At 46.6% G+C, this 25,015-nt stretch overlaps 1 protein-coding gene across 3 annotated transcripts; it reads right to left on the bottom strand.

Annotated features, from left to right (window-relative positions):
- Nucleotides 1-4,370: 4,370 nt before the first annotated feature.
- On the bottom strand, nt 4,371-18,610 carry RGCC (regulator of cell cycle). 3 transcript variants are annotated; one of them, XM_004759286.3, is made up of 5 exons: nt 18,346-18,603; nt 17,653-17,838; nt 8,334-8,441; nt 6,276-6,338; nt 4,371-4,761 (listed from the first exon to the last, which is right to left on the bottom strand). In XM_004759286.3, the coding sequence occupies exons 1-5, from the start codon at nt 18,392-18,394 to the stop codon at nt 4,754-4,756; spliced, it is 414 nt and encodes a 137-aa protein (XP_004759343.3). In that variant the 5' UTR covers nt 18,395-18,603; the 3' UTR covers nt 4,371-4,753. The 3 variants fall into 3 exon arrangements, with proteins under 3 accessions (XP_004759343.3, XP_044932556.1, XP_044932557.1); XM_045076621.1 differs by lacking the exon at nt 6,276-6,338; XM_045076622.1 differs by lacking the exons at nt 4,371-4,761; nt 6,276-6,338; nt 8,334-8,441 and adding an exon at nt 14,724-15,792 and having other exon boundaries at nt 18,346-18,610.
- Between the last annotated feature and the right edge of the window lie 6,405 nt (nt 18,611-25,015).

The raw sequence follows: 25,015 nt of genomic DNA, 5'->3' as shown, positions 1-25,015 counted from the left end.
CACACATATACACACACGGACACATTCTCATACACTCAGTTTATTCATCATATTCTCTCCACAATGGGGCGCACATTTTATTGACTTTAGAATTTTGGAGTTCTAGGAAATGGTATTGTGTCAGGGGCCCCTGGATGACTCAGTCGGTTAAGCATATGCCTTTGGCTCAGGTCATGATCCGGGGATCAAGCCCCACATCGGGCTCCCTGCTCAGTGGGGACTCTGCTTCTCTCTCTGCTTCTACTCTTCCCCCTGCTCATGCTCTCTCTCTCTTTCTCTCAAATAAATAAATAAAATCTTAAAAAAAAAAAAAAATGCTATGTCAGTGTCTGGGTCTGCCTAACATCAGACATCTCCCTAGTGACTAGGAAGTCCGCCTCTTTCCATGTAGTACCAGTTAGGGTGTCTGAAATTCTACCAGTAAAGATTTGTTCCTTTGGGCCTCAAAGGTCTTTCTGTCTTCAACAACCCCTTCTCACCCTATAAATGAGAAGTAGCTGGGGAAAGACTGGTATGGGCCCTTTAATGCATTCTTGGTCTGGATCAATCCTTCAGATGCTTTGTAGGGTGGGAGCAAGACCCTGGGAAGGGAAGCAGAAAAAACCTGCGAGGGGACAGCACAGCCGAGGCAAACAAGCACCCCGCCGACAATGCCTTATGCCCAACCTTCCTGGGTCGGGGAAAGGATGAGAAGTTTCCCTCATTCCTTGAATAGGTACAGACTGAACACTTACTATGTACTAGGAGCCGTGTCAAGCACTGGCAGATACTGGGGCACGCCAAACCAGAGATGGTCCCTGCCTTGGTGGAGCTTCTGGTCCACTTGCAGTAGGGTAGGGAAAAAGTAATCCCTGAAAATCACACTAATGACCATTTCATTGAAACCAGGATGAGTGTACTCAAAAAGGGCTCTATCAGAAGAGCAGCAAGGACCCAGCCTAGACTGGGGGAAGGGAGGACAGGTAGGAAGATTTTCTGAGGACATGACCCTCGAGGTAATCGTAAAGAAGTAGAATTAACTAGAAAAACAAAGGAGAGCGAGCCTCGGAGGCAAAGGGAACTGTAAGTGCAAAGGCCCTGTGGTGGAAGGAAGCCAACTAACACTGTCATTGTGTATAATCCTTAACCTTTAATAAACTCTGAACTTCAAGGAAAATGTTCTTTTCTAAAAATATGTTTCCCTTTCCCTTTCCCCTTCCACTTAGCCCCGCATTTAAATCAATACCAAGCAACACAGAGAAGGTGAGCTATGCAGGAGAAAGCCTAAAAAAAAAAAAAAAAAAAAACAGAGTTGCAGACAGCAGCTATGACAGCCATTTCCTGTTTGGTGTCTGTCACCACAAACCTTCTTAGCCAAATAAATTAGCAAAAGGAAAACATTTTGGAGAAGAAGGGTGTGGAGGAAACACATACTAAAAAAAACAAGAAAAATACCCCATCTGCCTCTCAGAGAAGAGCTGCCAGTCTGAGGTCGGGCCAGAGCCCACTCGATTATAGGGGCTGAACCTGGAGGAAACTGAGGCACAGAGAGAGGCCCAAATCCGGTACGTTGCAAGGCAGCGGCTTGAAGCCTCTCTCCCTTCCCTCTGTCCTGTGTTCTCTCCTGCCTCGCTCCCGCTGGCCCCATGAGACCAGAGCATCTGGCTTTCTTCGATCAGATGAGGAACAGTGGGGTTGAACTGCCCTCTGTGACCACTGGAGGTGGAGCTTCATTTTGACCTCAGTACAGGAGCCCAATATCTTTGTGGTATCAGGAGGAGGGGTAGGAAGACTGCCAGAGGCTTTTACATCTTCTGTATTTGTTCTTCACAATGACCCCAGGGAGACACGACTCACACCGCCATTTTATAAATAAGGAAACAGAGCCTCTGAAAGGAGGATACACTTGCCCGAGGTTGCCCAGATGCAACATGGCACCAAGAGATTTTAACCTGGTCTAGTCTGAAACCCCATAGCTTCTCTTTTTCCCCATCCATACCCAAAAGGATATTTCTGCGGCAACATGTCAGCATCCCCAGTCTTGGCTGATTGCCAGTAGGCCACCCATCACCACCAACCTCTCCCCATATCCCTCACCCTGGCTCAGATGTGCCGTCTCACACCATAGACGGATGTGCTATGTGGCCAGCCTCCATCATAATTCCCCAAGAAGAGGTGTCTATTGGTTCCTCTGTCCCATCCCAGAGGCTGGCTGGTGTGTGAGTATTTGGGCTGGCACGCTGTGCTCTTACTTCGGTGTCACATTTTTTGTTTTGTTTTGCTTTAGCTGTTCCTCCCAGAAGTTAGAGCGCAAATTTCCCAAGCTCAAAAACAGACTATTCACTTCCTACGAGCTCTGCATGCTCAGTATCTGGTCTTGGTCTGTTCAGAAAAGTCCACTGGCTGACACTTATTCTGCATAACAATTCTGCAGTTTGCAAGGGCCACGCTGTTGGCTCTCTGGTCTTGGTGGTGGTGGGCTGCAATAGATTCACTGAAGCAAGATCAAGTACAATGGCATTTCCCTTATATGCTATGGATTATTGGTAGGTTTTTTTATTTAAAAAATGTCTTTTGGCTATAGGATTTCTCAAAACCTTTGACATTCTGTGGCAGACATGACCAGCTGTCCTCTAGCACCATCCACTTGGTCTTTATTTAAATATAGAACTCTCAAATTTTAGCCCAGTTAGAGACTTTTTTCCCCAGCCTCCCTTATAACTGGGAATGACTATATAATTAAGATCTGGACAAAGTTATATGAGCTGAGGAATCTGCATCCCCTCTAGCCGTGTCATTGAAAGAAATAAGCCTGTACTTGTCTAGCTTTTTCTCCTTTGTGCTGGACAGAATGTAAATGTGATGACAAGAGCAGGAGCAGCCACTTTGGACCAGTGAGGCACTCAACCCTGTACTGCTCACTTGTTAGTGAGAAAAAAACTTGTATATTGTTTAAGCCACTGTATTTGGGTTCTCTGAGAAAAAAAACTTGTATATTGTTTAAGCTACTGTATTTGGGTTCTCTGACCCATCAATTTAGACTGAACCCTAAACATTTTATGTACTAATGTGCATGAGAAATCTCAAAGTGGATCATAGATTTTTCAAGTACCTATGATCTTATACCTATTTTTCAAAACAGGTTAGGAATGTGCTTCTCAAAATGCATCTTGGGAAATACAGAAAACACTCTTTTTAACATACCCAGAACCTCAACCTATGGCCTCAACCTATATGGCCCACAGCCTTCTTGTCCCCAATTATGCATCTAACAGATTGTTTCTAAAATACAAATACAATTGTTTATAAAATACAAACTACCCTCACCCCAACAATGCCCTAAAGAAATGCACTTCTTTTCCCCAAACCACTGACCTTCTCCTCACAACAGTCCACAAAGCCACATATGCTATAATTCTAACTTTGGGAATTCCAGTTCCAGGAGACCATAGAGAAACAGCCTGACATGGGATGGGGCTCGATCTCACAACCCCAGGATCATGACTTCACCCAAAATCACGACTTTGTTGCCCAACCAACTGAGCCATTCAGGCACCCCTACTTCAGGGTTTTAAAGATAGAAAAACACAGATTTTAAAAAATCAGGAACTTTCCTGATTTTGTGCTCTCTCCATCCTCCCCAAAAGGCAGGTGGCAGGGAGTGCAGGTGGTAACTGTCTTCCACATGCAAAGCCCATGACTGTGGAGGACCTTTCATCAGAACCCTCTGGCTCCACAGAAGACACCTGAACACAAGCATCAAGGCCAACACCATCAAATCTTCCTCAGCACACAGATCTGATAAGAGCACCATCATTTTCAAGTCCTCCAGCTGCCCCAAAGTTCCTTCATATTACAGTCCTGGATTTTGAGTGCAACAACTGTTTCCCTTAATTGAAGGAAAGAGCCCACGGCCCCTGAAAAGGTGGTAAGATATGAGGAGAATAGAGATGGAGGTAAAACCCAACTTCCATTAAAACCACCACCCTCAGTCAAAGATGAAAAGTGTAGTGTAGGGAATATAGCCAATAATATCCTACTACTTCCTACGGTGACAGACTTATCACCATGAGCATCCAGTAATGCATAGAATTGTCAGATCACTATGTTGGATACCTGGAACTAATGTAACATTGTATGTCAACTATACCTCAATAAAAAAGCCCCCAATCCTCAAATTAAAATTTCCCACGAATCATATGTTAGCATTTCCCTCTGGAGTACTGAAGGAGCTCCAAAGAGATCCCTAAGTTCCCCAGCCTATTGTCTAGAGCAACCTGGCAGCACCCAAAGCCCTTGTTTGACATCAAGAGGTGTGTTATTCCCACCAGAATATTATTTAAATGAAAATATATTGAAAGAAAGAAAGAAAAAGCTTACAAAATACAGACTCTAGTTCAAATTTTATTTGCATACAAAAATATATTATACTGGGAAAAGCATATTACTGTTTCCAACTATATATAATTAATTACAAATATGTTCATAAAAGCACTTTAAATTACGGGAAAGCTAAGTTCCGAGAGAAAACAGAATATTAGCGTGGATCATCCGTTCTAATACGCTGCAAGCTGGTAAACCAAGTCAGTGTCACTGTCTAAATTGCCCAGAGATGATCTTAAAGGCTGGTGTTAGGACAAGCCGGAGCATGGCCCGGGGGTAGGTGAGCGCTCATCTCCGCTTTGGCAGCAAATTCCGTCGCTGATTTTACCAGGTCCTTGGAGCTTTCCAAAGCTTCTCCTTATGATGGAAGGACCCAGACCTTCTCCCGGTTTCACATGCCTGTGAAGAGGGAAGAAATAAGTTAGCCACTCACAAAGGTTTCCGATTCCTACGCTTAACCAGATCACACCACCACAGACAGGCATAAAGGCACCACACGTCATGGCGGGCTTCCCACGTGATGTACGTCGGATTAACTGGTACAGCTAGGCAGCCGGCTGCAGTTTCCATGAAGAGGCAGGCTTGGTACCTGGGTCTCACCTGAACTGCGCTGTAATTACTATAATCTCTGTCAAAACAGGCCTTAGTCTTCTGATGTGGGCTGGATGGTACGGCATGGAAGAGAATGAGCCATAAAATTCTCCAATGAATAGGAAAAACACCAGGACTTTCCTACTCACAGTTAGGTCTTGGTGTCAGAAACAGAGTCATTTTTAATTAACAAACTTCGGATCTAATTTTTCAGGTTTGACCTGGCCGTTTAGCAGAGTACAGCAAAAAAATATTTCTTAGGGAAAATCAACACTTTCATTGAAAAATTAAGAGGCTGGGACAAAATTCTTCTGCTCTATGACTGCCTAAGGCCCGCCAAGAGTACAGCTGGTCAGATTTTTATCCCAGAAGCTCTAGTTGATCCTTCTGGCTCTTAAGATCCTTTCTTTTTAACCCACCATGGGTTTTTTTGTTTTTTGTTTTTTTTAAGATTTTATATATTTACTTGACAGACAGAGATCCTAAGTAGGCAGAGAGGCAGGCAGAGAGGAAGGGAAGCAGGCTCCCCGCTGAGCAGAAAGCCCGATGCGGGGCTCGATCCCAGGACCCTGGGATCACAACCTGAGCCGAAGGCAGAGGCTTTAACCCACTGAGCCACCCAGGCGCCCCACGATCCTTTCTTTTTAAAACTGAGTGGGTAGATGAATTCTGAGGGCTCCATCTTCTGCCCCCATCGTAGTTATGGTCTGTATCTTCAGTTCCCCACATTTTCAATCACACAAAAGGGGTACCATTACTGTAACCGCCAAATGGGAAACAAGGTAGTGTGTACTTCAGTCTTTCACCAGTTGTCATGGGCCTTTGGTTACGGGGTCTTCCCAGGCCAATTCTTTCCTTTGGGACCCAACCCTGTAGAAGTCAGACCTCTCCAAGTTCCTGGATCTAACCTGAGAGGACCTCCCCGGTCCGTGGGATGGAACCACCTGTCGTGTTAGCACATTGCTTTTGCAGTCAGTCGGCTCATTTCTCCCCTGAAAAGCCTGCCAGGCTCTCGTGGTGGTAAGGCTCCCATCTTCCTCTCACCCCTACTCTGCATTTCTCAAACAAAATGTCATTGTTTGCCGGTGGCCTGTTCTCCGCCTTTGGAAAGGGCCAAGATCCACATGAACGCAGGCTTATCCTCAGAACTTTTTTCTGAACCACTAGAGTTCTTGGGTTTCAGAACCTAAAGAAGCCTGATGATGTAACTTCCTGCCCCAGGCAAGCTGGTAAATATTATGGCACTTTATCAGCAGGGGTGGTTGGTTTTCCGTTTGATTTTTTTTTTTTTTTTTTTTTTTAAATACCAGGCATGTACTCACTTGCTAATGTTCTATCCAGATCAGCAATAAAGTCTTCTAGCTCTTTCGTGTCTCCTAGTTTGGCTGAAAAACAAGAGTCGACCTTCAGTTTCCATTATCAACAACAGCTCAGGGCGCCCTCGGTTCCCAGGGTAGTGTGGCCCCTTTTGCCTCACTCATCTTCAGGGACCTGATTTTCAAGCGTCCTGTACCAACCCTCAGTGCTCGGTGTCTGCTCCACGTTTACTTACAGTCAACTCAGACGCTGACTCTGAAGACCTGCCAAAATGTCTCCTCCTTGTGTTTTTCTGTTCATCAGCCCTCACGCCTCCCCCACCCCAACAACCTGGAAGGAAAATCTCCCTTCACTGCCTTAAAAGGGCAGGAGGAGTAAGGGGCTGCAGGGGAAGAAAAGAAGTTCTGATTTGGCTCAGTAGATTAAGCGTCTGTCATCCGCTCAGGTCGTGATCCCAAGGTCCTGGTATCGAGTCCCACATCAGGCTCCGTGCTTAGCGGGAGTCTGGTTTTCCCTCTCTCTCTCTGCCCCTCCCACCCACTTGCGCTTGCTCGCTCTCTCTCTCTCTCTCTCAAATAAATAAAAAAATTTTTAAAGATCTTTAAAAAAATAGTTTTCTTAAAAACGTTTTGATTTTTTGACTATGTAGGATTAATCTGTCAAAAAATACTCGGTAAGCATGGCACTGTGCAGAGCAGACACCCGGAGTCAGTGTTCCCGCTCCGCCTCACCTCTGCCCCATTATTGTTCCTGCTGCCACCCCAGGGCCACGGTGCAGCGCTCAGAGTCCCTCCAGTAGCAACGGAACGGAAAGACACCGAGCTTTGTCAAAACGGTGCGGGGAAGGTGCCGGGAGGCTTCCGGGTCCGGGACAGCCTGGTCCCATCCTGGTGGCCGCACAAGGCAACAGGTTCTTATCTCTGGATCCAGAGATATATAGGCTTTCCTGTAGAGCTCATTATTCATGCCTTCTCCAAAATGCATTCCTGGAGAGCTTTATTAATTAACCCTTGCTGGCTACAAACAGCTCATTGTTCTTAGCTTTTAAAGTCAATCCGCCACTAGAGCTTTCTCTCCCTCTAGAGCTTTCTCTCCCTCTTTAATTCCTATCTCCGGAGCATCAGGTGGCAATCTGGGCACTTGCTGAAGCCACTTCCTAGACTGCTCCGTTGCTCTGAATTCAATAGCTCTGTTTTACCCTCAGGGAGCTGGACAATTGCAGAGTCCCCGGGGGCTGATGCTAACACTGCTCTGTTGAGAGGAGAATTTAAAAATCATTTTTTTGAAAAAGAGGGAAATTCCTCCTTAATGCCAAGAGTGAGAACATTAATAGGATCTTCATATTTCTTTTTTTAACTCTGCTCCATTTTTATAGCATTCTGCAACTATTTTCAGTAAGTATAATGTTTCTTGAGGAAAAAACTCCTTTTGTTTTCAAAAGGGCACTTGTCCAGTATAACAGAACATTCAGCTCTCTAGCTGGAGACACTTGACAAGTGCCAAAAAATAAGAAACTGCTCATGCATCTTTAAAAACTTTTTTAGGTCTATTAATATCACAGGAGAGCCGGGCTGGGGCCTGCTATTTTAAATCATGTCAGATCATCGCTTGTCTCATGAGGATGACCCTAATTTACTGACTTGTTAAATTACTAATCTGAAAGCGTTGATCAACTAGTTAATGCCAATGGAAAGAAACCCACTTTCTGCAAACCCCAACTGCTGCTAAGTTTTCAATTCTAGAACCAACCAGTCGGGGAGAGAGCTCTGTCATTTGGCAGCCTTGATCACACCACGTGAGAGAGAAAGCAGAATCTGGGGAATACAGGTTTTCTCTCTCCCTGCGAATTTGGCTTCTTCCATTTATCTGATTCATTTTCACACTGATCAGAATCCTGAGAAAGAACGAACTGCCCTTCACACCGTCCCCTAGGAGGATGTTAGTTCTATTTGTTTTGCACATTTGGGGAAGATTGATCAGGGCTGAGGGGGAGGAGAGAAGACTGAAGGAGGGGACAGCAGTAAGAAGCTAAAACACACTCACACCGCAGCTAACCAGCTCACCTTTCCGAGGACTGCCAGCCGGGGAGAGCAGAGCCGGAGCGGAGTCTGTAGGAGAATTCAGTTTCTCATCACTGAAGCTGAAGCTGTTCCTATAGAGCGAATCTGCACCTTTCAGGAAAGAAAACATAACTCACTCAAGGTGGTTTTCAGCCCACAGTCTATTGGTAACCAAGAGCTCCTCTCCAAAAAGAGCGAATTGGTAAAGAAAACAAGCTGATTTCCAGATTTTATATTTATGCCCCCAAAATGATCTGAGACAGGGACTGTGCCTGTGTGTGTGTGTGTGAATGTGTGTGAATGTGTCATGCACACCAAGGTCCTTGCCTCCCTGAAGAATACAGAGTAGGCTAGCATTATCATGACCGGACCAGACTCCTTTGCAGCACATAGGAGCCCACTGCCCAGGTGTCTGACAATCCAGCCAATGCTTGGCTGACGGGGTGGGGGGTAGGGCGGCAGGGTTGGGATTTTAGACCTAATGGATCATCTTTCCTAAAAAAGGTTCCTTCTGCCCTCTGTATTTCCTACAATACAAATACAAGGTTGGATCCCATTACCTAATAACCTCCCTCCTGGGAGTGCCTGGGTGGCTCAGTCGGTTAAGAGTCTGATTCTTGATTTCAGCTCAGGTCACTATCTCACAACTGTGAGATCCAACCCCTGTGCCGGCTCCATGCTCAGCGGGGAACCTGCTTGAGATTTTCTCTCCCTCTTCTTTTGCCCCTCCCCTCTTCTCCCCCCGTCTCTCAAATAAATAAATAAATCTTTTGAAGAAATGTTTAAATAATAATAATAATAATTCTCCCTGCCTGTTCAAGAGTCTCTGCCATGGTTCTCCTGAGAACCTACACTCTGAGAGAAGCTAGAGGGTCAGATAAATAGTTCTTCTAGAGATTGTCAATTATAGACAGTTTGAGTGATTTGGTGGCTCCCTCTGTTGTCAGACCCCTAAAGACCAGAGCAAGAGCCAGTCAAGGTCCCAGAAGCAGGGTTGTGCTAGGAGTCAAGGGAATCTGCTCAGCTACTTCGGGACTTGCCCTTGAGCAAGAGAGTATCTCTGAGTCTCAGCTTAGCCACCAAGAAAATGGGAAGGCTTCCTAACCCTTCCAGTCCCTTCCAGCTCTTAAGTTCTGAGAGTCCGCTTCTCTAGGCCCTACCAAGAAGAGGGAAACGAACCCACAGCCAGCCCAGCCACGCGGCTGTGACACGAGAAGGGAGCTAGTGGCTGAGCTGCACCCACTTGAAGGGCTCAAAGGCAGAGCAGCCAACGAACGGAAGCAGGATGTGGCCTCTGAGGTCACAAAGTAACAACCTTCCTGGTTAAAACCAAACACAGAACCAGCCATGGTTGTAGCAGAGATGAGCCCTGGGGAAGGCTCTTCAGGTGAGAGAAGGCACTACACCGGGCTCCCTTTCTCCCCAGCCTCCTCTGACCCAGTGGTCCCAGCACCATCTGTCTTCCTAACCTACACACCCATCTTGTCCACTCTTCCGAATATGCCCAACCTTCCCAATTTTTCTGCCTTCAGAGGTCCAGCTCACATTACCTAAAAGGACCATAGTCACTGCAGGGCTTGATGAGGAACACCTACTGAGATCCAAAATACCAAATCTCACACTTATTATTTCCCCAAAAATATATTCCTCAGAACATTGGTCCTTTGGAAAGAAGAACCATACGATCAACTAAGTCTGAGAGACACGGAGCACCCCTGGAGATTCCTACTGTGTCCTCCCACTTTAACGTCCCTAAAAGGTCTCAGGACAAACCAGCTTATCCTTACTTCTCAAATTGAACTACAGGGTGCATTTTTCATGGCAGCGCCTTAATATTTCTCAGGACACTTGCACTCCATGGAACTCAACTGTAGTAACACTGAGCCCAGCTCTAGAGCAGTCTGGATTTTCCCAAGGGAAAGGCTTTCCCTTACATACAAGAAAGTGGTCATGTCTGATCGACAGCAGAGCATTACTATGTGACACCCCGCAGCAGGGAGGGGAACTACCACAGGCAGAACCTGAGAAACTTGTAGGGAAAAGATGACGTTAAGACATAGGGTCAGGAAAACCACAGAGGGCCTGGGGAGCCCAGCCTCATGCCCAGGCCCCTGAGCCAGAAGAAGGAATATGAGGCATCTGGCACATAATCTGTGGTTCTGAGGGACACAACGAGCATCGCCCCCATCCCTGGCCCAGAGGCCCAGCCCAGAGACTTGGGGCCCAGACTTCAGTGGCCACACCTCTGGCCTCTATCTTCCAGAAGCAGCTGGTCTTTGAGAGCCAGTTTCACCACACCTCACTCCACCCGACCCTGACCACCTGCCCTTGCCCTGCTTTGGACTTCAACTCTTTTCTGCTCCAACTCAACAATTTTCCAGCCACATATACTCATTCTTGGGGGGAAATGGGGGTGAGGGAGGGGGAGACACACACACACACACACACACACACACAATTTGTTTTTCCTCATAGCAAGTAGACCCGTGTCATTGCGTTTTCGGGGAAGGAATGATCTCAACATGGAAAAGGCCATTGCAAAATGGTAGGGAAAAAAAAGAATCCAGTGAAGATTCAGGGAAAATTCTGGGTCACTCGGGTGATTTTGAGACTCTGTAGAGAATGAGTCATAGTACCAGGACCTTGCCACAGTGGACCTCTTGGCCTTTTAAAGTCCGGTGTGAAAATGTCTTTTTGAGCCAAATATTTTCCTCAAACTTAGAAAATATATAGACAGGGTGGTGCCTGGGTGGCTCAGTGGGTTAAGCCGCTGCCTTTCTCTCGGGTCATGATCTCAGGGTCCTGGGATTGAGTCCCACATCGGGCTCTCTGCTCAGCGGGGAGCCTGCTTTCTCCTCTCTCTCTGCCTGCTTCTCTGCCTATGTGTAATCTCTGTCAAATAAATAAATAAATAAATAAAAAGAAAAAAAAAAGAAAATATATAGACAAAGTGGCTGTTACTTGCCTAATAAAGTCAGTTGCAAACCAAACTTAAAATAATCAGAAATTCCTTTTACTGCTAATGAACTCAAGTTATTCATTCCCCCAATGAGGGAGAGAAAAAAATACGAGGTTCCCGTATCTATATATAAATACACACACACACACACACACACACGCAGGCATGTGCTCACTTCCCTCCCCACTCCCCCTCTCCCCTTACACCTCCCAACCACCCCCCCCACCCCACCACCACACACACACAGGCTCACACACCAGCACATTGCCACACCTTGATTCCTCTCTCTTTCCATGAGTTTCAGGGCACAATCTGAGCCAGACTTGATTCCAGGCTCCAAAATATTCAACCATCAACAGGAAATGGCCCCCAGCTTCCTTGAGCCAAACCTGCCCACAGTTTAGTTCCACCCTGTGGTAATACTGTACGCACGTCATTCACGAAAACAGCAACTTCCAAGAAGCCCAAAGCTGCTAAGAAGCCCAGCAGAAGCTGCCACAGTAGAGACAGCTGGGATTGGAGGCCATGACAGCTGTGAGACCCTGTGCAGATCACTTCACATCTGAGTTTCAGTTTCTTCTTCAGCAAAAGGGGAAAGATAACTAGGCATTCCAGGTATGATTCCTATGGTGTTCTTGTTATTTTTTTCTAAAGTTCCCGGCAAAATGGAGGATGACATGTTCAGGAGAGGAGAGGTCACCACAGAGAACAGTAACCCTCAAGACTACGGCCCAGCTTCCTCCTCCTCTTCAGAGAGTAACAAAATTCTTCTTCTTTTTTAAAAGATTTTATTTATTTATTTGACAGAGAGACACAGTGAGAGAGGGAACACAAGCAGGGGGAGGGAGTCGGAAAAGCAGGCTTCCCGCTGAGCAGGGAGCCCAATGCAGAGCTGTATCCCAGGACCCAGGGATCATGACCTGAGCCTACGGGAGATGCTTAACAACTGAGCCACCCAGGCATCCCAAGAGTGACAAAATTCTTAAGAGAAGCTTATCTTCGGAGGCACTCGAGAATAAACCTCCGTAAAACAAACCATCAACACAGAAGGAGCCTAACCTCTAGACCTTGCTTCCTTTTATCCAATAAAATTTTACTCCACAGACTTTTTGAAGCACCCTCCATGAAGAAGATCTCATGGAAGGCATTGTGGTCGATGAAAAGGTAAGGAAAGCCTGACTTCCTGATCATTTCACTCCTCTGGAACTTCATCCTGCGCAAACAGCCAGTCTGATAAAATGATACCAACATGTTGCTCACGGACAGCATATTAACATGTGACCGCCCCACCCCAGTGTCAGATGCTGCTATTAACAGGGGTCTGAGAGGCACACACAGTGGTGATTTGGGGAACACTGGTAGGTGATAAGACTAGATATTTCAAGGCTCCACAGCATCGACTTCAATCAGCTCTAAAGCCCCATCTCACAAGCATCTCCAAGTCCCACTAGAAATGACCTTGGCAAGGCAACTTTGGCGAGCTGAAGCCAGGCACCTCACACTCAGGGACCAAGTTTTCCAAGACCCCAGCTGAAGAAATGTCAGCATATTCGATATACAAACAGCCTGCTTTAGTGCTCACCAACAGAGCTTTAGAAACTCTGTCAAAACAGACGCTTGTTTAAAATGTAGTTGAGCTTTTGGAGCATGGGGGCAGGGGAGAAAGGTAATTTAGGGTTAGTGCCGACATGTGCTACTCCAGAGGGAAGGAAAGCCACAGACAGTAAACCTTGCCCAGAGCTCCTGTAAATATAGAACAATCCCACACGTTGAAGACAAGCAAACTATAGTAATTAACTGGGAAAAAGAAAGCCTTGGACCTGTTTCCCTTTTGCCACAGGGAATGGGGGTGAATCTCCCTTCAACACTATAGCCCCAGCTTCCCTCTCGACACCTCTCCAGGTCTCTGCCAAAGTGAGCCCCGTTCCCCCACCTGGAACCCCTACCATCATGCCAGGGCCACCTGAGGGCTCCTAAGCTTCCATTCTCTCCTGGCTTCAACAAGTTCAGATTCTAGCCTCTGGAGCTCCTATCCTGGATCTGCCAATACACTATCAAGCTGGCACCCAGCGTCCAGCAGGTGCACACGCTGAAAGAGTCTAGGCAAAGATATACAAATGCTCTGGTCTTGCGCATGCTAAAGGAGCCAGTTCCTCATTCCCTAAGACGGTTCTACAATATCACAATAGCCCTTGCATACACAGGAGACTTTGGATCCTTCCTGTTAAGTAGCAAAATACTTCCCCACCCCCCTTCAAAGGAAAAAGGTGTGTGAAACCCCAACATGGCAAAGATGGAAGTTCCTACCACCTTTTAAAGTTCATATAAAATCATTCGATGAAAATATAAATTAACACATTGGTTAAAACTTGGTAATCCTGAGTGAAAATTTCTTTGAACATATTTGAGGAATCATGGTGTGCATGTACAGTTTTGAAAATATGGAAAAAATCGGAGCACCTGGGTGGCTCAGTGGTTAGGAGTCTGCCCTCTCCCAGGGTCCTGGGATCAAGCCCCACCCCCACAGCAGACAGCGGCAGGCGGCAGGCACCCGCTTGGGCTCCCTGCTCACCAGGAAGCCTGCTTCTCCCTCTCCCACTCTCCCTGCTCCTCCTCCTGCTCTCACTGTTTCTCTGTCCCAGAAATAAATAATATTTTGTTTAAAAAATACTAAAAAGCAGTATATTTTTTAAAATAAGTTTAAACCCAAGAAATTTATAGCCTCTGGGGCAAACCTCTAAGGATCAAGTTTGAACAACATTGCCCGAGCTCCTAATTACACCGCCCTTTTACTGCTGACATTAAGACAGCTCCCACCAAAGTGTCTGTTGGACCCAAGTCTAGGGGAAAGGAACCAGCCTGTTTTGATCAAGCCCCATTTGAATGCCATCCGAATGTGGCGTGATCTTGCAATTTTCATTTTGGTCCTCTTCATGTCTCTAAAGGACCCCCTGTAAGTGGGAACAGGGAGTACTTATTAAACGAACATTCTTCTATCTAAGTAATTTGCTTCTTTGGATGGAAGGAATAGTCTGTTTCTTCTTTGGATGCAAGCAACCCTTTTTTTATTTTAGTAAGAAAAGGAAGGGTTCTTTTCTTTATTTCCTTTTCTTTTTTGGGGGGTAGGGGCAGAGGGAGACAGAGGAGAAAGAGAATCTTATGCAGGTTCTGCATGGCGCCCACACACGGAGCTCAATCTCACGACCCTGAGATCATGACCTAAGCTACAATCAGGCTGATGCTTAACGAACTGAACCACCCAGGCGCCCCTAAGGAAGGGTTCTTCAAAAATAAGAATTGCTGCTTTGAGCTACTGAGTAAGGTGGCTACCTTTCTTGAGTGATAGAGCCCTAGATGAGGCTGAGTGAGAATCAAGGACCACTGGCTGATAGCTCATTTGTAACATTTCCATTTAAGACACTTGAACAATTGTATCTGATCTATAGAACAGAGCCTGGTGCATGCATTTTAATGTTTTCCTGAAAGCATGAAACAGAGCAAATTTTTTCTCCTAAATCGTTGAGCCTATGGATGTTTCCCACTAGCACTACTAAGCAGCATCCTTTCAATTTCGCAGCTAGAGAAACTGAGGCCCACCTACTGCCCAGGGCCCCCAAAGAACTCAGCCTGGGCCCCACTGACCCAGGCAGATGACCACTGCCTTGAAGAGACACCTTCAGGCACAACCACTATAAAGAGGCACAAGTGACCCAGGTCCAGTAGGACCGGCTAACCATCCATGGTGACCAGAGCAGTCTTTAGGACTGTGGTAGAGATCCTATGAGATAACACATGTAAAGCACAGCAAATGGACCACTACTAGTAAGAGCTAATAAATAATAATAATAATCCTAATAAAGAGTAGCTCGTAAAAGTGAGCTACTTTTATGATCATTATCCTGGTATGTCCTCCTTTGGTAGCCTAAATCTCAGTAGGATCTACCTCTTTCATTGTCCTCCTCAGAAAAGCAGTGAACAGGTAAACACATCGAATAAGTAAATGTCTGTGCTCAGTTCTTGGTGGTAGTTAAGAGACAAACATTATGCTTCCTCAAGAAATTATTATTTGACACTGCTTCTGCCAACACTATTTCTAACCAGTCTTATGGGGGACAAACTACACATTTATAAGGAAGACAAGTGTCATTGGAGCCTTCTTTAGACTGTCCCTACTATGCCTCTAGCCACCAAACTAAAGGTCAGCAAAACAGTTAACAACAAAAACAGAAAACAAAATACACACGTGCGTGCAAGGGCATGTCCCCCCTCAAGAGAAACTGTAGACAACTCCAAATGTCTCCCCCCAAATCGTTAAGAATGTGTTTCTGAGTGCCTGGTCTTTGAGGCCCCTGAAAACCAACACTGAAATCCTACTCCCAGGGAGTTGCAATCACCCCTGATGGGCCAGCTCAGACCATATCCCAGCCAAAAGCTGCTGTGGTTTAGAAAGGAGTTGTTCTTTGCAAGAGCACAGCACTGGACAGACTGTCCCAGCTTTCTTTCCTGTGGGGGAGAGAATTGGTACTTGATGAATAACTCGCTCCATGCCCCAGGAGACATAATAAGTTTGGCCCCAGATAGTGAGACAAATTTCAAAAGTTTTTAGATTTCCCTTTGAAATTCAAAAATAATTGATCCCATCATTACCCATAAAGTCCAGAAATACAAAACAGAAAATTAACAGCACACTATTCCATTCCCGTTCACCTCAAAAGCTGCAATTAAATCTAACCCTTGGGCGGGGCTGCCAAGGAGAGTCAAGAGGGACCTCAGGTTTCTGACTCAAACCCTGGACAGGGTGATGAGTGCCTTTATTCCTTTTCAGGAAGACAGCTCATGTTGAGGTCTGGGACTGTGTCTTTGCCCTGGAACAAGGAAGAGCTTCAGATTTCAAAAGAAGAGAATCACAAGGAAAGGTCACTGTGTCATGTTTTCACTTCCAGAGTCAAGGGCAGCAAAGGGAGTGATATTCATGATGGTAACAGGTCTAGGGAATGAAATCTCAAGAATTATTCAGAAAAGTTCACTTTGAGAAATAATAAGTCATCCAAAATTTGAAAACTAACAATTAGATAATACTGAAAAGTCACCAAATTCGTTGGTTAGTGTTTTTGTTTTTTTTGTTTGTTTCTTTGTTTGTTTTGTTTTTAAGATTTTATTTATTTGGGGCGCCTGGGTGGCTCAGTGGGTTAAAGCCTCTGCCTTCAGCTCAGGTCAGGTTCCCAGGGTCCTGGGATTGAGCCCCGCATCGGGCTCTCTGCTCAGCTGGGAGCCTGCTTCCTCCTCTCTCTGCCTACTTGTGATCTCTATCTGTCAAATAAATAAAAAAAATCTTTTAAAAAAAACTTTAAGATTTTATTTATTTGACAGAGAGAGAAAGAGCACAAGCAGTGGGGAGCAGCAGACGGAGAGGGAGAAGCCATCACAGGGCTCCATTCCAGGACCCTGAGATCATGCATGACCTGAACAGAGAGCAGACCCTTAACCAACTGAGCCACCAGGGGTTCCACCAAATTTGCTGTTTGAGACCGAAACAGGTATTTATATAATCCTTACAGACCACTTGGTCCTCGGAAAAAAGCTGTCTCACTCCTTGTAAGGTTGTTTAAGACAAAGAGACCCAGGGGTAGTCTTGCTTATGAGAAAAGCTGCCAGGAGGCACCTCTATGCCCATGTGCTCTGGCTCCCTCTCCAGCCTGAGTGGGTGGGGGGAGATGTGCAAGCCTGCAGTCCCCGCGGTGGGCCCGCCTGAAGGAAAAGGGATACTTGAACTCTGTAGCGCCAGAGAGTCTTTCAAAACTGCGGGCAGTACAGCAGCAAGTCTGGGAGCTCAGAGCCAGAAGAAAACGCAAGAAGTTATTTCAAAAATCCCAAGAACAGCAGCTTATGAAATCTTTCCTGGTGTCACAAATTTTTTCAGTATTGTGCCCTGCCCTATCTTCCTCCACCCCCATTCCTGTGGCACTTGACCCACACACTCTGGAAAAAAAAAAAAAAAAAAAATGACTGCAGAAAGAGAGAAAGGCAGGGGAAGGCAGGAGAGGTAGCTGAAAACAAGCCTGGCTGGGGTCCCAAGAGTCCCGTCTGGCTAGAAAGGACAAGCTGCTTTATTAAAACCCTCAGGCCTCCGGACACCTGCAGGTGGCAGGTAGCCCAGCTGGCCCTCCGAGATCTTCCTAGTGACAGCCCCCGGGGTCTTGCCCTCGCTGCGGGCGTCCTAGGACCGCGCGGTGTCGTGGGCTCACTGCGCTGGGCGCCATCCCTCGGTCTACAGATCGGCAAACTGAGACCCGAGCCCCCCCGCGCTCCGCTCCTTACAGGGACTTCCCCCGGCTCCCGCTCCTTCCCGACTGCCACACTTACTCTCGGAGTCGCTGAAGCCGCTGCTGTCGCTCACGCTGGCGCTGCTCCGCCGCTTCATGCGCTCCAGGTGCTCCTCGTAGTGGAAGTGGCGCTCGTGGAAGGGCGACGCGAAGTCGGCCAGCACCGCGTCAAACTCGCACAGCGCATCCGTCAGGTCCCCGGCGGCCGCCGAGTCCAAGGCCGGGGCTGGGGACGGGGAGGGCGGGCTCAGGTGCTGGCGCGGCGCGGCCGTCCCGTCCCGGGGCCCGGACGGGGCCGCCACCATTCCCGAGGAGAGCCGGCATTCACGGCGCGCGTGCCGAGTGACAGCCACGCTGGCGCTGCCCGTCGCTCATCTTCGCTGCTCTCAACCAGCCCCTGAAGCGGTGCTACTACCCTGCCCATTCCACCGACGCGGAAACTGAGCCTCCGCCGCGTGGGGGTGCCGACCAAAGGTCACCCAGCTAATCGACGCAGCGGAACTCTTCCCACGCGCGGTCGGGGACTCGCCGCCACTCGCGTCCCCCGGGGGCGCGCGCGAACCGGAGGCGGTGGGAAGATTGGGTGGGGATGCGTCCGTCATGGGTCCCCCAGCCCGGCGCCGGAGGACGGCCGAACCCGCCCGCAGCAGGGTCCCGCGGGTGAGGATGGAGACGGACGCCGTGGGACGCCCTTTCTCTCGAAGGGCCGGGGCTTTAGGGGTCCCACACTCACCTGCCGCCGCGGCGGCCGCGGGGCTGCTCTGCGCGGCGGGCGGCTTCATGGGCGGGCTCGGCCCCGCGCGCGCGGCGGAGGGTCCTGCGGGATGCTGAGCCCGGAGACTGTGCGACCGCTCGCGCCGAGGCCTGCGCCGCTACCCGGGTTTATGTCCGCGCTCGCGCCCCGCGGGTCTGGCTCGCCTGGCCGCGCTCCTGCCGCGTCTCCCCTGGGTCCGCGCACACTCCCGCTCTTTCTCCCGCCGCCGCCACCCTCCTGCCCCGGTCTTATAGCCGCGGGCGGAGGCGGGCCGGGGCGGGGCCGGCGGGTGTGTCCCAGCAGCCGCGCCGGGGACGCCCCTGTCCCCCAGGCACCGCCCTCGCCACGCGCCCACCGCGGAACCGCAGTGACGGCGAGTTGCCGGAGCCCGGGTTACAGCCCCAAATATTTACTCGCCACTTCGCCCGCGCGCCCTGACAACCTGCCTCGCTGAAGTGTCTCTGTCGCCACCGGAGCCCCAAAGAGTGTACGGCTGGGCTGGAGCACCCCCCCGCTTCCTGCCGCGTGCCCTTTACCTCCTCCAGTCTTAGTTTCCTCATCTGTGAAATGGATGTGCTGAGCCGCTGGGGTTTGCTGCGAAGAATAAAGTAGCCCTAGGAGGCCCAGACGGGGGTCACACACGCTGAGGGAGGCTCCCGCGTCCTCACCCCATTTCCCCAGGGGACTTAAGCGTTGTGGGCAAACCGAGTGCAGAGATAGAAGACCAGAGGGGCAGAAGGCGTGGAGTGCACGCGGTTACAAGCCTTAATTGCTCCCATCTGAGAGCCCCGAGTCTGACCTTGTCCTGGCCTTTCACCCCAGCCCTGACTTTATTCAGGAGGAGTTTTTGTCAGGGAAAGAAATTACTGCTTAGATGTAGCGCATACCCGGTGCCTTTCAGCGTCTGCTCCAATGGGCAACCTACCCAGCCATCTTGCTGGGGACCAGTCATGGTCAAGAATAACTCTCCCTGCACTGCCCCAGGAGGCAGCCACTAGCCACAGGTGGCTATGTAAATGTAAGGCAGCTAAAACAGACTACAATAAATACCTCGTCTCTCAGGCTCACCAGACACATATTAAGCGCTCAACGGCCACCATTGCAGAAAGTCCTATTGGACAAGGCTGCCAGGGTCTCTGACCCACAAAACTGGCCTGGGAGGGTAGAGAGGCCTCTTACCCGGTTATCAAGAGCCTCCTGGGTCAGATTCTGTTATGCACCATTTCCAGCCCATACAGCAATCCTGAGAAGTGGAATTATTGCTAGTTTCACAGGTGAGGAAACTGAGGCGCCAGAGATTAAGTAGGTTGCCAGTCAGGTAGTGATGGAAAGGCAGGTCTCCCTGGTTTCAGAGCCACTTTGGGTTTCACCACACTTTCCCTTCCTCCATGTGCACAGTGAAGAACGGGCCCCCAGGAGGAAAAGGCTCCGAGTGACAGAGCGGATCCCAGGCCCTTAAAGCGACAAGGCATTTTTCATTTTACCTCCTTTTCTTATTTTTCCCACCTCCTTTTTAAATTCTTTTTTTCCTTCCTTTCCTCCCTCATGCTCTTTAACTTGCGTGGCACCCAGTGATGATACCCGGGGCTAACTCAGCAGCGTCCGATCTGGAAACTGAGGCCAGGGAGCTGCTTTCCAAACGAAGTTCTGCCTTCTCATCTGGGGCTGGGGTGCAGGGTGGTGGACACGCCCGCCCGCCTCCTGCAGGAAAACTCTGAGTCCCCGTCAGCCAAAGAATCAGCCAAGTTGATCTTCCGAAGAGCCTAGAAACAGCCCTACTTTTTAGCAGCTGTTGTCAGTTTCCTGAGTGACAAAGAAGATAACCTTGTCTCTTCTAGCAGAGATTGGTTGGCTGTTGTCATCTCTACCCCTTTGTAAAAGAACTCACCCAGACATCGGGGAGATGGCTGGGCAAAAGGCCCTTCCAGGATGGGTGTCCCTTAGGCTATGGAAGACTACTGCTCTCTCTTTTTACTAATTATAAATTTTAAGAGAAAATTAGGTAATAGTACTCTGTATCCACACTGAGAATTAACACATGTTAATATCGTTATTTTTGCCTTGGATATTTTTTGAGACAAAGCTAGCATATGATAAAGTACACAAATCTTGAATGTACAGTTTGATAAATTTTTACCTATGTATACACCTGGGTGACCAACCCGATCAAGATGCAGTATTTTGACTTCATCCCAGAAGGATCCCTATGCCGTGTTCTAGTCAATAACACCCCATTAGCAACCGTAATGGTAATCCCTATTCTGAATTCTGTCGCAAGGAATTAGCTTTGCCAATTTGAAGCTCCTTAACAAAATCACACTGTATGTATTCTTTTTATATCTGGCTTCTTTTGTTTGACATAATGTCTTCGAGATTCAACTTTATTGCTGCAGTATTAAGCCATCTTCCTGCTGGTGGACATTTGGACTGTTATTTTGCTCTTGTCACTGTTGCTATGGTAAGTGGCTCTGTAATGCGTATTCGTGGGCCTGTCCCCTTGTGTACATGATAGTCTCTAGGATATGTATCTAGAAGTAGAGTAACAATATGGGTTTGATTATCTCTAGTCATTGCCTAATACAAACAGAGCCACTATGAACAGCCTTGTATGTTTCTTTTGGGGCACAAAATCACTTCTCTTGGGTTTATACCTAGGAGTGGCATTTCAGAATCATAGGATAGACATATTCCGCTTAGCTTTCAAAGATACTGCCAAACCGTTTTCAAGCCAACGGTGGTTGGATAAATCTACGTTCCCAGCAATGTATAAGCATTCCAGTTGCTCCATATTTGTGTCAACATATGATATTGTTAGACTTGTTAAGTTTAGCCACTCTGGTGACTGAGTCTGGTACCTGACTGCAATTCTTCTTCGTCTTCTCTTTCTCCCCCACTTCCCCCTTTACCTTCCTCTCTCCCACCTCTCCTCCCTCCTCCTCCTCTTTCTCTTCCTTCTTCTTCTGGCTTTAATTTACATTTTCCTAATAAGTAATTAAATGACCACCTTTCCATGTGCTTCAATTTTTTTTTTTTTAAGATTTATTTATTTATTTATTTGACAGACAGAGATCACACTTAGGCAGAGAGGCAGGCAAAGAGAGAGAGAGGGAAGCAGGTTCCCTGCTGAACAGAAAGCCCGATGCGGGGCTCAATCCCAGGACCCTGGGATCATGACCTGAGCCCAAGGCAGAGGCTTTAACCCACTGAGCCACCCAGGCACTTCTCAAATACTTTTAATAAGAGAAATAGAACAATACAGACCAGGTCGAGATCCTCTTGGTTTTCCTTCCCAGCCCTAGCCCCCTCCCTCCCCAGAATCAGCCACTACCAGGAATTGGTAAGTACCCTCCCAGTCTGTGTTTTTGTACTGAAACTATATGTGTATGTTTATGTAAAAAAAATGTATAGTAATACTTTATGTGGTTTTAAAATTTACATAACTTGTGCTGCAACATGTTTTGTTTTCACTAAACATTGTCTTTACATATGCTGATACACACAGATCTAGTTTATTCACTGAATCGGCCCAATTGAATTCCATTGAGTGACTACAGAAGGCTTTATTTAGCCACTTTCCAGTTGATGGACACTCCAGTTGATGGACATTTGGACACTTGGATTGTTCTCAGTCTCTGTCACAAACAATGCTTCAGTTAACATGCTCCTACCTACCTCTTATTGCTTACATGAGTCCACTGTAGTGTGTTTCCTACTGTAGAACCAGACAAAAGGCAAAGGTTAATCCTATAATCCATTGAGCTTTTGACTTGTTCCATTTTCTATTCCAGGGGCCTCTATGGTCCCAGCCACATGGCCATACTGACAAAGATGATAAGTGACCTCACAGTTCAAGTGTGACCTTGTCCTTTACTGAGGAGGGGTGGGGAACCCTGTGTTTCACCAGCCTTGAACCTGAATTTAACCATATACCCTCACGATGGGATTTACACAAATTTCTGCTTCCAGAAGGTCACTTGGTCCTTCTGTGAAGGAGACCTGTGTGGTCTCCTTCCAGAAAAAGACTGGAGGCAGCTTATGATTTTGAAACAGGGCGACTTCTCACTTTTTCTTTCTTTCTTTCTTTCTTTCTTTTTTTTTTATTTTTTTTTTAGATTTTATTTATTTATTTGACAGTCAGAGAGATCACAAGTAGGCAGAGAGGCAGGCAGAGAGAGAGAGAGAGAGGGAAGGAAGCAGACTCCCTGCTGAGCAGAGAGCCCGATGCAGGGCTCCATCTCAGGACCCTGAGACCATAGCCTGAGCTGAAGGCAGAGGCTTTAACCCATTGAGCCACCCAGGCACCCCAACTTCTCACATTTTTAACACTAGTTCTTTATCTTAATTGGCATCTCTTCTGCATTCCATTGACCACTTTCTCCTGAAGATTTGTTCTGAATATCTACCTAACCACCTCACCATTTCTCCTCAGGGTCCTATAGAATCCTCCTCTGTGAAATTAAATTCTGACCTCCCTACAAGGCTCTCCTTGACCTTCTTTTGAGAAACCAGACTTCATCAAAATATAAAACTTTTGTTCATCAGAGAGACCATTATGAAAAGAAAAAAACAAGACACAGACTGAAAGAAAATATTGCAATACATATATTTGACAAAGGATTTGTTTTTAGAACATGAAAAGCCATCTACAAATTAATAATAAAAAGGCAAAACCTGGGCAAAACACTTGAACCGACACCTGACAGAAGTTCTATGAATGACCTGTTAACATGTGAAAAGTCAAATACAGTATTACCCTGCAATCTAGCAATTTTCCTACATCTTTACCCAAAAGAAATAGAAAACACTCTAAAAATACTCTGAAAATGCATTTTTATTCATAGTAGCCAAACACTGGTAATAACGCAAAGATCCATCAACAGGATAGATGTACAACTGTGATGTGCTTATACAACAGAATACTGCTCAACAGTAGAAAGAACTACTGACCCACAGCAACAACATAGAGGAATCTTGGAAATACTGTGCTTACAAGGGTCCTGCAGTTGGCAAAATAACAGCCCCTCAAAGATGTCCAGATCCAAATACACATAATCACGTGGCAAAATGACCATCATGTGATGAAGGTTGAGGACCTTGAAATGGGGAGAGAACTCTGGATCACTCGAGTCCTAAAAAGCAGAGAAGCCCTCCTTGCTGTGGTCAGAGGAAGATGTTACAATGGATTAACGGTCAAAGACACAACATTGTTGACTTTGAAGATGGTGGAAGGGACAACCAAGCCAAGGAATATGGGTGGTCTCTAGAGGCTAAAAGAAGGCAAGGAAAGAGACTTCTCTAGGGAAAGGAACAAAGTTTGGCCAACACCTTGACTTTGACCCACTGAGAACACTTACTGATAATAAACTTCTGTGGTCTTAGGCAGTTAAGTTTGTGGTAATCTGTTACACCAGCAACTAGACACAATCTTCAATGGTTTTCTTATTTTGAGAGTTGATTCAAGCATATGTTTGTTTGTTTTTTTTTAATTCCTTCAAATAAATATTTTCCTATTTTTTTTGTTTATTTCTGTGTTTGTGTTTTTACTCCTAGCCTTTCTATTTCTGCTCATCTGTCTGTGCTCTGTGGCTGTCCAGTGGCCCTCTATTCATTTGTACTGCCTTTTCTCTTCTGCTTGGTGTCTAACTCTCCAGTATGTTTTCTTTAGGCACACATTGGTGTATATGCTTTGAGTAGAATTATGCCTCATGATCATAATCTGGGTTGATAACCTGGTACCAGAAGATCAGTTTCTATGTCTTTGAATATTGCTTTTCATCATTTTAATGGCTAATGCATAGATTAAAAATTTAATCAGTTCCCCACTTTCCACATTTAGATTGTTCTCAGTTTTTCACTTTTATAGATGACACTTTGAACAACACTTTAGTAACTATATACTTAGGCTCATTCATTATTTTTTCCTTAGACTAAATTCATAAATTGCTGGGTCAAAGAAAATACAAAATGCTAAGTCTTTCAGTATGTAATTTCCAACCAACCAACCAATCAACACAAAGATTATATTAATTAAGACATAGCTTCTGCAGAAAATACAAGACAATATTAGCACATCAATCAGGTTTTTTTTCTGATACTCTCCTACCAACCAATCGTCGGGAATGGAAACATTCTGAACTGTTTTCCTAAATAAAAAATTGGAAATAAAATAGAATGAGCTCACATGTTAACAATCAGATACAAAACAAGTACCTACTTTCTGAAATGTCACCTTTATCAAACCAGTGCTCTTTGAGGCCCCCTTACAATGTAGTGCCTGTTTTGTAAAAGCACACTTGTTTGGTTTTGAGGTCTGACTGTGCAGGGGGCCGGGGGCATTCTCATCCTCTTTTGTGCTCTGATTCTCCCTAACAATGCCGACTAAGCACTTTGTTTTCAACCACAGGGTCTGGGCTCTGCATAGTTATACCATGCCTTTTAGATTAAATCTGATTTCTTCCTTCAAGTGGATACTTTATTCTTATAGCAAGCAGGGTGTAGAGTTCAGAGAAAGGAGATCCTGTTTTATAATGTTTATTAATGTCTTAAAACTTGTGCCCATCTGTTCTGAGTCTGAAAGAAATCAAAGTTAGGCTTACAGAAATCAGGCACAGTGAATCAATCAATTAATTAACCTTTGTTGACTGCCAAC

The sequence above is a fragment of the Mustela putorius genome, unplaced genomic scaffold, assembly GCF_011764305.1.
Source record: "Mustela putorius furo isolate JIRA1106 unplaced genomic scaffold, ASM1176430v1.1 tig00000179_pilon_pilon_pilon, whole genome shotgun sequence".
Lineage (NCBI taxonomy): Eukaryota > Metazoa > Chordata > Mammalia > Carnivora > Mustelidae > Mustela > Mustela putorius.
The sequence above is the reverse complement of the archived record's forward strand: the minus strand, read 5'-3'. Positions and strand labels throughout refer to the sequence as shown.

What these genes read in the sequence shown, in the direction of transcription:
- RGCC (XM_004759286.3), bottom strand. Translation starts at nt 18,394, where the DNA reads ATGAAGCCGCCCGCCGCGCAGAGCAGCCCCGCGGCCGCCGCGGCGGCA. An exon ending in CGGCTTCAGCGACTCCGAGA is followed by an intron (nt 8,442 to 17,652) that starts GTAAGTGTGGCA and finishes CTTTCCTGAAAG; the next exon opens with GTGCAGATTCGCTCTATAGG. An exon ending in GGCTGGCAGTCCTCGGAAAG is followed by an intron (nt 6,339 to 8,333) that starts GTGAGCTGGTTA and finishes CTTGTTTTTCAG; the next exon opens with CCAAACTAGGAGACACGAAA.